Source organism: Volvox carteri (assembly GCF_000143455.1).
Source record: "Volvox carteri f. nagariensis unplaced genomic scaffold VOLCAscaffold_43, whole genome shotgun sequence".
NCBI lineage: Eukaryota > Viridiplantae > Chlorophyta > Chlorophyceae > Chlamydomonadales > Volvocaceae > Volvox > Volvox carteri.
In genome coordinates, this window is record NW_003307586.1 from 395,356 (window position 1) to 407,153 (window position 11,798).

An 11,798-nucleotide genomic window follows, 5' to 3' on the forward strand; every position below is an offset into this window, starting at 1 on the left:
GTTTCGGCAAGGCCTTGCAAACGTCCTCAGGACCCCTCCATATACTCTTGTCAAAATAAACTGTTTAGGGCGCCAATCGGCGGATTCATTCGGTTTGGGCATGCATCGCAGAACCAACGGACAAAGCTTTAACCAATTACCCCCTTCGATGTGATAGCTGTAGAAGATGCAACCTTTATTGACGCGGTGCAAATGAAGTTTTGCGCCCCAATCCTTATATTTCACAACATCCGCAACATCGCCTACAATTTCAGCGTACCTTTGAGGGGAGAGGCTATACTATTCAGACTGTATGAAACTCAAATCGAATGTGTGAATGGCTCTCCTTGTAGTGCATGCACGTGGAGCCGGTGCACCGCCTTCAAAGGTCCTTTGTTAGCTTTGCGAATGTAAACGGCAACCCATCCCGCGAGAATAACTGCGCAGCAGCGACCGACACGCCGAAGCTGAAGGCTGGGTGGCGGTTGGCGGGGTTTAGGACTGGTGCTGCAAGCGTAACGGGGTGCCCACGCACAGCAGCTGCCGCTGGGGCAGCAGTGCCAGTGGACGGGCTGGGCCCTTACATCCAGAGCTGCATGTGCTGCTGGCTTGGCGACAGCTGCAGCAGCTGTAATAATAGTAGCGGGCGCAGCTCGTGGTAGTGGTTGATGCTCCAGTTTTCCCCTACAGGGAGTGCCTACGGGTTTCCTTCCTACAGCAGGCAGAGGACTTCCCCTTGCAGCAGATGTATGTCGTGGTTTTCATTCAAGTGACACGTAGCACACCAGTACGAGGGATGGAGGGACAGTACATGGGTGGATGGACAGGTGTGCAGATTGAGGAATGGAAAGTTTGTGGCGGGTTGGAGGTGTGGGTGCATGGCTAGAGTGGCGGGTATGCGAGTGTAGGGGTTGGGTGCGTGAGGGGAGAGACGGATGGATGGGCTGGAAATGCTAGACGACGGGGCTTGGCACACCTTCCCTTCAACCGACCTCCGAGGGTGGCTGTGCAGCGGTTGTGCAAAGAGTAATTGTGTCTCAGTCCGCGCATGCTCGTCCCACTTGAACTTGATGATGAGGTAGTCCTATACGAGCCTCAGAGTAGTCGGCAAGGCTTGAATACAGAGCAAACAAAGAGCTCCACTAGTATAGACAGGATGCCTTACTGAGCGTGCTAGCACCACCGGAGCAAGCGAGCGAGCAAATGAAAGTCGTGAGAGCACTAGAGTCGCCGGACCAAGCCAGGGAGCAAATGAAATTCGTGAAAGTGCTAGTGTCACCGGAGCAAGGGAGCACGCAGATGAAGTTCGTGAGAGCGCTAGCGTCACCGGAGAACAAACACAGCTGTGGAGAGGAGGGTAGGATTCGGGCTGGAATTAGGGAAGAGCTCTGTCGCAGAATTAGCCTGGATTTTATTCCTGACAAAAGAATTGCTCTGCCGAGGTCTGGAATTGTTCTGGCAATATTCGAATTGCGCTGTGGAGCCTCGGAATTGGGCTGTGCTGGGCCTGAATTGGCCTGTCCGGGTGCTGAATTGGCCTAACAGGGTATTGAATTAGCCTGACAGGGTATCGAATTGACCTGTTCGGGTTGTCAAATTGGCCTGACAGGGTATCGAATTAGCCTGACAGGGTGTCGAATTGGCTGTCAAGTTGGCAGGATTGGCTGGGGCTGGCATCCAAAAGCACATGACTTTTAAGGAATTTACAGAAAAACTTTGCAAGAGGACCACTTACAAGTGCCTCATGTGCGTATTAGTTTCGATCCCACGACAACTTGCATACCTGGTTACTGTACTCTGGTACTACTACTACTACCGGAGGCAAGCACTCAGGGCCACGACTGCATTACCCAGTCAAGTCAGCTGCCGAGGTCCCACTGTTTTCCCACCACACTTTATCGACAGTCCGTCCAGTTTATCCCACAACACTCGTACGCATGAATAGGTTCGGGTGGAAACAATGACAAATCTCTGATAAACCGCTAAACTCAGTACCACGAGCTACATTGAAAACAAATGAAAATGCAGATGTCTGCCGAGAAGAATACGTTCACCATATGCAATCTATGCCTTAATCCATCGAGCTCTCCGCTGGGCGGGGCATGGCCCATGAAGTCGCCCCCGGTATTCCGCCCATGCAACCAAACACTGACACAAAACGCTGCACGTCTGGGCCCATGTAAACCACGACACTTCCGTGTGGATTGGCTACCCGCGCTCCCCATGTCAGGGGTCCTCCCTCCTGCTGTTGACTCCCAGATTGCCCACGCACAAACGCCAAACGTTGGTGCAGAAAACAGACAGGCCATTGTAGTATGGCATCAAACCACGCATAACCCACAGCAGCTTTCAGCAGCAGTACTGCTTGGTGAATGCGACCAGCCGTGTACTCTGTTGCGCATCTCTGGAAAAACAGGCTCTGATAGCTTGCACCACCGTGCACCCCAAAAGGCAGGTTGACAAACACATTGCCCATCCACGTGTTGCACTCCAACAGACCATCAGATTCCATATCGTAATACACTGTCGCCCCAACACGTGTGTTAGCAGCCGCGGACGAGCATGGGTCCAGGTTGATCCTGCCAGGAGTGAACACCTCGCGCACCAGCTCTATGATACTCAGTGGGGTGAACCACTCCAGACTCTCACTGGAGAGAAACAGGCGCACATTCCCACCCCCTCCACTTTGAACCATATTGACTCCCTCACCAAACTCGCTATCGCTGATATCCATGTCGCTGCTGCTGTTGTCGCTGCCAGTCCTGCCTGTGACCTCCAATGCACATTGCTCAACGAGCCGCCCACTCAGGAGTCGTGACTCGGCTACAGAGTGTGCCACAGCAAGGCGCCATGCCCCTAGCGCATCACAAGGTGGCAGAGCTGTAAGTGGACGTACCTGGCACTCACTGTTAGGCACAACGTCTGTGGCAGAAAGCAACCGCAAAAAATGAGCAGCCGCTACCAAAGCCTGTGCATATCTCGGTGCAATATCTATTCGTCCCGATTCAGACACATACTGCACGAACGACCCAAATCCCAGGCAGCTATATAGGCGCCTCTCTTGAATATCCAGCAGTGAGTTGGCCATCTGTCGAAACTGTGAACCACTACCCTGGACAACCTGCTCTGCCCTTAAAAGAAGTGCCATCTCTGCTGACCTGTACATCAATACACACAAACTGGGTCAGCACAAACCATGTGTCACACAAGTGAAGCTTGTCATGCAACTCAGCTTGTCATGCAACTCACTGGAATCCAAAGTCGTAGTCGTCACACTGCTCACATGTGTAACACTTCCCTCCACCCTCTGTCAGCTGTGGCCTCGCAAAGGACCCACACGCACAGCACCTAATGATGCTATGTCTGTTCTGACACCGCCTGCACTTCCACGACACCATGGGCCCCTGGCCACCCGTGGTGTCAATCTCGCCCAAGTCCCACACACCACCAGATGGCATGCGTCCCCGGGCGGCATCATCCTGCTGCTGCTGCAGCTGGGTCGGCAGTGCACGAGAGAGGGGGGTCCCCGTGGCGGCAGGCCTGTGATGCCAGCGCCACCGATGCGATGTCCAACATTGGGATTGGCGGCTTGCTGCCCTTGGATGTAGCCCGTACATGGGCCCGCATCGGGGCTGACGATGTGCTGTGCCTCCGGATCCATGTTGGGACCAACAGTGCGCACTCCAGGTGCAGGAGTGGGTGAAGTGCGCGGTGAGACACGGTGCCCATTGTCTAAGGCATTGGGCTGCTGCTCTCGCCGACGTGTGCACCTGTGCTGAAACTGGCTGTAGAGGTGCTGATACTCCTCCTCCTCCACCTCATCCGACATGCCATACAGATGCATGCGCATGTCAGGTGGCCAGGCACAGCTGACATCTCGCACTCCAGGTGGTGGCATGGGCCGTGCAACAAGGCCACCCTGCTGGGTGAGCCGCTGTGTCTCTTGCTTGCACGCCATCATGTGCTGGCGTGTTTTGACGTGGTTGATAATATTCTCGATGTTGCCAGCCTTAGCACCGATGAACCACCCCCTGATGCCGCCGCTGATGCAGCATGCATAGCTCTGACCAGTTTGTTTTGAACTCGCCTATACAGGGTTGTAAAACAAGGGGGGCATATCTATTGTCATATGGTATGATGTATCATAGACGTCGGTATGTATAACATTATGCCATTGGGTGGGTCGGGTGAGGTGGGTTCCTCCTTTCTAGGTTGGCCACTATTCCCTACCACACATCTCACGTCGTCACTTACCAGTAGCACCACGCGACTTGATGCGGGGTGGCACATCCTCTGCTTCGGTGATGGCGGTTGGTGCACTCATCGGGACCGCACCATGCTTGCATGGCGAACAGAAGAAGAAGTTGGGTGCTGGCTTCCGCTTGCCCTTATCCCACACGGAAATAGAGCCGGAACGGTTGTCCTTGATAAAGATGTTACCGACGACCTTGCCACCCACGGACGACACCAATAGCTCCTTCGGAGACACCGTGAATGCCTCGTCATCCTCTAGATCGTCCATCCGCGCCTGTTTGGTTTGGGGTTGATGAAAACAACGTATGTAGGCGTATGATGGAGCCCTCCCCAACCCCAAAGGAGACGGCCGTTCAGGGAGACGTATCCCGCGGATCCCATGCCTTCTCGGGAAGGTCCGAAGGCTCTCCAAGACAATTTTAGGCAGAGCACTTCGAAAACGAACAGCAAAGTCACCCAGATATATGTCAATAATATGTCCTGATCCAATAAGAAAGTGCGCGCGCACGTAGCGTACTATCCGTGCCAACCGCAAGACGCCCGGAGGGCCCTGACTCGAAGTCAGCCCCACCCTGGAGTTAGTTGGTACCGCTTTCATGTACTTCCTCAAAGATACTGCTTCTCTAGTACTGTGATGTTTTATTTCTTATATTCAAGAAAACTGAACTGAACTTGCAAGGCGCCACCACAGTTGCCGGTGCCATGAAAGCGCAACCGTCCCGGGACACAGGCTCAGGCACAGAAATAGACTTAAAGGGTTACAGAAAACATAGCTGTAAGCGGAAATAAACAAAGCCATGGAGTTTGTCCTGGACCCGAGCCATCTGCTTGCATCGCGAAAACCACGCGTCGCACGACGCAATGCCAGTAAAGTTTGCCATCGTCACAAAACAGCAAAGCAAAACACATATTGGTAAAACAAACAAAAACGGGGATAACGGCTCGCCGGTCAACACCCTCGCTCGCGGTTGAGTTTCTAAAAACACAAAGGGGCCAATGTCTCAACACAGCTACCAAACATACACACAGCTATATGACTACTCCACAATAACACAGTAGTCCTCATCGTCTTCCAGCCATGCCAGCCGTCCCCGCGCCGATGCCCGTCTCCGCCGGCTGAGTGCTCCTCGCTGACCAGCTTCGACTATTATGTTATTGTGGAGTAGTCATATAGCGGTGTGTATGTTTGGTAGCTGTGTTGAGACATTAGCCCCTTTGTGTTTTTAGAAACTGAACCGCGAGCGAGGGTGTTGACCGGCGAGCCGTTATCCCCGTTTTTGTTTGTTTTACCAATATGTGTTTTGCTTTGCTGTTTTGTGACGATGGCAAACTTTACTGGCATTGCGTCGCGCGACGCGTGGTTTTCGCGATGCAAGCAGATGGCTCGGGTCCAGGACAAACTCCATGGCTTTGTTTATTTCCGCTTACAGCTATGTTTTCTGTAACCCTTTAAGTCTATTTCTGTGCCTGAGCCTGTGTCCCGGGACGGTTGCGCTTTCATGGCACCGGCAACTGTGGTGGCGCCTTGCAAGTTCAGTTCAGTTTTCTTGAATATAAGAAATAAAACACCACAGTACTAGAGAAGCAGTATCTTTGAGGAAGTACATGAAAGCGGTACCAACTAACTCCAGGGTGGGGCTGACTTCGAGTCAGGGCCCCCAGGACTGCGTGCCGACCGACCCCAACAAGCTATGCCGTATGAATCCTGGTTATGGCTGCTTGCATAACAAATTGCGGGATGCGAGGCGAAGTGCAGTCTTGCGTACTTCTGAAGTCGCAAGTAGCATGTTGCAAGTCGCAAGGAACACGCAAAATTTCTATTATGATATTCTATATACGCGAATACGTACGTATGCATACTCAGTTTGTAGATCTCACAAGGGGAGAAGTATTGAACCGTTACTACTACAGCAAACAAGTGCGCGAACGTGTTTGCCACCTCTATTTCGACGAGAATTACACGCAAGCGCAAATAGCTGAAGCTTTCGGGCATAGACCTTGCGAGAGGACTGTGCATGCTATCATACAGTCCTACGTGGCGAATGGCGATGTCCTGCCGCTTAGAGGACAAACAGGAACACGCAAACCATGCAAGTTTGATGAGATCGCTGCACAGACGCTGGTGGAGCTGGTGCAGGCCGACGACCAAGCATTGCTCTCCGATCTGGCCACCGCTATGACAAACTTACTGGGCACTCTTTGGAGCGGCCCTGATATTAGCCGTGCATTGTCTGAGCTGGGTTATGTCCGCAAGAAGGTTTTAACCAGGGCATTCGAGGCACGGGAATCAGCTCAGCTGGCATATCGTGAGCTTGTGTGACAATATGTTCAAATGGCCCAGAAGCCTCCCACTCTGTAACAGTTTAATTCAATTCAATATCCTGAGGTTGTGCGCGCCCGCGCGCGTGTGTGTGTGTGTGTGGTGTGTGTGTGTGTGCATGTGTGTGTGTGTGTGCATGTGCGTGTGCCATGTGCATGTGCGTGTGTGTGTGTGCGTGTGTGTGTGTGCATGTGTTGCAAGTATTTGACCATGCCTGACACTGGCCAGGGACTGCTGCCCAGCCCCAACGGAAAGACCACCTAAACTCCTCCCGCAGATAGGAGAGGGGCGTAAGGGGCCTCTGTCTCCTCCTAAGCAGCCGAGAGCCGCAGGTCCACTAGTTCTGCTTTCCTCCCCCTGGGGTCAAGGCTCCGTCACACGAGTTTGAGCACTGAGCCTGAAACACACAAGAAGACTGGCCCTTGGGGTGAAGGTTCAAGAAGACCGAGGAAACCCGGAAACCCTGCACAGACCCTACCCCTTTCTATTACGGCACCAGGCCCTAATAGAAAGCTTGGTCTCTCACCTGATTCTCCATTGCTTGCCTGCAACGGGCGCGGGGGAGCAGGCAGGGTTCATTGTTTGTGCTGAAATCCATAATTACCACCTGAAATCGCCATGCCCCAATGTTTGCATCAAATGCTTAGACGTTTCCGGTTAGGCTGTTGGGAGTTAGAGATTAACCAACCTAACGGCCATGAGTGCACAGCGTGCACCTGCAGGCTTTGTGACTGCGGGGCAGTTGAAGACGAAATGCATGTCTTTGTGGAATACCCGGCGCACACTAGTACATGGGCTAAGTAATAAGCAAATACTAATAAGAACTAGATGAGGCCTGAGTGAGCTTGTGCGTATGAATAGCTGCATTGCATTGCTCAGACAGACGAAGCCACATAGGCCGCAAGCCACTTGAGTGCATAGCTCGGAAACACCTATCTGTTTCCCAGGAAACAGCATCGTTTCCAGGGAAATGCCCTTTCTACGGAAAAGCCCTCGTAGTACGGAAAACTCTTTTCACATCAAATTTGAAGCCAACAATTATTGGAAACTGCTTTCCGAGCATCTCCTATTGACTTAGTATCCATGGAATACCCAATCTGTAAGGTTTTGCAGTTCGTTAGCGCGCGCTTCTGAGACCATGTCGTATGGCTGTGTGAGGTTATGGCGTGCTAATATGACTATTTAAGCAGACCATTTCATGAACATTGTAAGTCTAAGTTGAAATTGAAAGCCCGATCTTCTGTGCTTATGCAAGTATATCGGCCAGTAAAGTCAGCTTGCACTTCCCAGTTGTTAGGAGCAGCCTGGTTCCCTTTCAATTGGTATCAGAGCCTAGGTGATCCTCCTCACCGAGCTCTTCATTGTCATTGCCATCGTCTTCGTCGTCATCACGCCATCATCGCCGCCCCCCAATCGTACCCGCCCCGCCACCCGGCAATGATAGCCAACATTGGCGACTTGCTGGGCAATGTCCTGGTGAAGGCCACAAAACTTCGAAAGCGTCTGGGGACTCCCCGGGGTCGGAATGCAGGCGTTCGTGCAGCACTCAGGCTCGCGACCCTGTTCACCCTTCCGCAAAAGCGCTGCATAAACCCCCTCAAGGTTTGCGTGGACCGCACAAAAGCGTGCCTTGCTATGCACAGGGCGACCCATGCAGTTGTGTGCTGCACAGATGTGCTTCTTCAGGTTGGCGTTGGCATCCATCATGACCACGTGAGGGTTTACCTCAACAGCCTCACCTGATAAACAGGCAGTGGGGACACATACACTATATTAAGGGTACGACTTGTGAGGCACGGCATGTAAGTTACAGTAAAGGGCACACGTGGGAAGCAGAGGCCTTATCAATCTCAGTATCAGTGAAACCTCCCCTGAGGTTGGTAATCCCGCGCCCTGCTCCCTACCAAGCGGTTGGTTGTCGCCAAGGCCTTGCTGGTAGGTAGTCACGGCACCACCGCACCCAACACTCTGACATTCGTGTTGGTGATGCGGGAGGCCACGCTGTACAACCAGCTCTACCTCGGCATGCACCTGCTCCTTGTGCCCAGCGCCCCCTTCGACGTCTCGGTTGGGTGTATAAATGTAGGTCTCCGCACAGGCAAGGCAGCGCACAAGTATTCAATACAACATCCAGGCCTCCCCGACTTTCTGGCTGTTCTCGGGGAGGGACAGGTCAGACACGCCAAGGGGAACGTAGACATCATTGTACATGTCGGTGATGCTCTTGTTGGACGCTTTGAAGTGGTACTTACACTTATGAAACCAGTACAGGGTCTCAAGTGAGTGGTACATGTTGGAGTGGGTGTGTATGAACGGGTGATCGTCAATAGAGAAGCCAGGCCCCATGAAGTAATAGTCACTGCCTTCATAGGAGTAGTAAGTCAGGCAGTATGTAGCGTTGCACTCCTTGCAGGATTTGAGCTCCTGTGGACGTGCAGAGACCACAGACATGCAACCTTAAGAGGCATTTCTTGGATGCTTTGATGCTCGGAACATCTTAACATAGCAGGCGTACTTAGTTTTACAAACCTGAATGCCCCATTTGATGCCTCTCATATCAACTACTTGCACGCGTGTTTTGTCGCGGCCGCCCTTGCTGAGGGTGCACACTTGGGTTTGATACATGTATCACCGGGGTACTCAAGGCAGATAGTAGCTATCTGGCCCGTACACAGTGCCATATCCTGCGGCTGGCAGTACTTGACCACTGCCCACCTCGATAGTTATATGAACATCACTACTTAAGGGGGTGTAATCGTGCAGGACACTTTTATCCCCCGTAATGTGGTACCTGCTACCCGAATCAAGCCACCACTGCGACCCATTCTCCCACTCGGACGGATGCACGGGATCGTAGAATATGTACCTACGTCGGTGCCGAATAAAGTGATCAAAAGAGGAAAACCCTTCTAGTTTTCCATTCGCGTGCTGTTCCACGTCTCCTGGCGTGAATTCTTGTTTGCGAGCTACCAAGGTTAGAGCGACTATTTCCTTTTGACCAATTCGCGGTTTTCCCTCCTTTTTTCGAAAACACCGCGACGCGACATGACCGTCCTTCCCGCACCAATCACACCTCAACGTCGCTGAGTCGGCTGGCGTTGAGCGCGGTACACGGGAAGAGGAAGAACCGAAGCCTGAAGATTGCGGAGTGCCGCCTTTTGCGTTGGAGCACTCGCGGGCGATGTGACCAGTGTTGCCACAGGAGTAACATATCAAATGTGCCTTGGAACTGCGATTAGCGATGAACGCCGCTACTGGCTCGGACTCGGTCTTCCTTGCAGAAACATTCGCTTCGGCGTTGATTGCCAGCAAGCGCGCCCTTAGCTCCTCAAATGTCTTCGGGTACCCAGTAGCCCTGAATACGCGCTTCTCGGTACCAAACTCGTTATCACTCAAGCCTCGTACGGTTTTTAAAATGCCCAATGGAACTGACATCTTGTAGTCCTCGTGCCGTGTGACCTTCAGATACATTTCGTACGCTCTTGTGACGTATGCGTCCACGGCCTCATTGTCTACCTTCTTGATTTGCTCAAATGCTTCTGCGAGCGACGCCACTTCCGCGTCGTTTAGATCGTCGTACATCTTCCTCAAACCATCCCAGAGCTCCTTTGCTGTGTTACTACTCTGGATGAGATTCTTATGCACACGAGCGTCCAGAAGGAGAACCATCTTGCTTAAGGCTACTTGATCCTTCTTCTTAGCCGCCTCATAGCCATCGGAGCCAGGACGAGGCAGCGGTCGCTCAATAGCTTCTCGGCAATCGAATTCGCCGAGATGGAAAGGCACCTTATGAAACCATTCATCACAAGTTTCCTTACTCAGAACAGTACGAAAGGACGAGTGGGACGACGCCATTTCGAAGGCTGGTCACCAAAGAACGTCTATACCATAGAACACTGAAAATAAATGCCACCGTATATCAGACGGGGCTCATAAGCTGATGAAATGAGCTGCCAAAGGCACAAAGAGACAACTCCAAAAGTCTCTACCAGGCCATGTCGTTACAATAAGGCAACTGACGAAGACAACGAACTAGCGAGCTTTACAGGGAGTCTCCACGTGGACGTTTGTTAGCGACCCTTTTAAAAATTCTCACCCTGGACGTCAGGTTTGCACGTTCTGTTTCGCAATATGACATATTCTATGCCCCCGCCTTTCTTACGTCCGCTAGTCATTTTCATTGTCGTACAAGCACCCGTAGGGAGAAACTCGCTAGTCATTTTCATCCGTGTCGTACAGGCACCCCTAGATGCCCCCGCCTTTCTTACGTCCGCTAGTCATTTTCATTGTCGTACAAGCACCCGTAGGGAGAAACTCGCTAGTCATTTTCATCCGTGTCGTACAGGCACCCCTAGGGAGAGTCTCGCTAGTCATTTTCGAACTGCAAATCCGTAATCTCTGTCGTAAAAGGCACTTGTTGGAGATTCTCCCTAGTCATTTTCGCGCGCTTCGGTATTAGTCGTACGAAGACGCCGAGTATATTACTATGCCTTCTACCGGCTTTGCAAATGAACAAAGTCTCTATCAGAATTCTAAATTTCTCGAAATAGTCGCTTACGTGCTGTCCGATTAGCAGTTCATCTTTATTAGCCATGTCTCATTTCACGACTTCGTTTGCAGCAGTTTACGCTGCAACGCTCATCATCCTTGCTGCCGGTGAGATCGGGTTCTACTGCGCATACGTTCTCATCTGTGCTCCTCGTTCACCATGCTTACCTGCATGCGATACCCTCTGTAGTTGATGGCATTCATTAATGTGGAATAGTTTATGTATGCTCTTGAAATTTTTGACAAACAATTCATGGAGCTCTGTCAGCGAGTACGCAACGTCATAAGCCGGTGCAACATACTCGCTTGCTCGATCATGAACGGAGAAAACATCCAACATCATTTGCAGCGCTGGGCGCTGCTGTCCTTCTTATTGGGTTGCTACTATTGCTCATGATAATACCTGGTGAGTAATAAAATGACTGGGGTGTTCGAATTGTATCATACGTAGCTTTCGTAGCGTACAAACGCATTGTTCCAATAACTGATCGAGAACCGCGAACTAATTAACAGCAGTCTCTGGTAGTAAGAACCATTGTATATGTTCTCTTACATACCGTGCCCTTCGCAATATGACTCTGTATGAGTGGTAATATTGGTCGCTTGTCCGTGCATCACAGCTGCCTAATAACCGAAATAAACGCCTCTTACTTATGGCATCGTCTCAACAGGTACATCTGCCACCAATGAAAACGAG

General features: G+C 51.7%; 2 protein-coding genes across 2 annotated transcripts; one reads left to right on the plus strand and one right to left on the minus strand.

Annotated features, from left to right (window-relative positions):
* Window positions 1–299: 299 nt before the first annotated feature.
* Window positions 300–4,831, minus strand: VOLCADRAFT_106408 (uncharacterized protein; the record flags this gene model as incomplete). The annotated part of the gene is made up of 7 exons (XM_002954488.1): window positions 300–453; window positions 564–663; window positions 1,145–1,322; window positions 2,321–3,137; window positions 3,229–3,461; window positions 3,491–3,861; window positions 4,234–4,831. 7 exons carry the CDS (start codon window positions 4,829–4,831, stop codon window positions 300–302), a joined length of 2,451 nt encoding a protein of 816 aa, XP_002954534.1.
* Window positions 4,832–6,055: 1,224 nt separating this feature from the next.
* Window positions 6,056–6,605, plus strand: VOLCADRAFT_106409 (uncharacterized protein; the record flags this gene model as incomplete). Its single annotated transcript, XM_002954430.1, has 1 exon — window positions 6,056–6,605. The coding sequence occupies one exon, from the start codon at window positions 6,056–6,058 to the stop codon at window positions 6,551–6,553; it is 498 nt and encodes a 165-aa protein (XP_002954476.1). The 3' UTR covers window positions 6,554–6,605.
* Window positions 6,606–11,798: the final 5,193 nt, after the last annotated feature.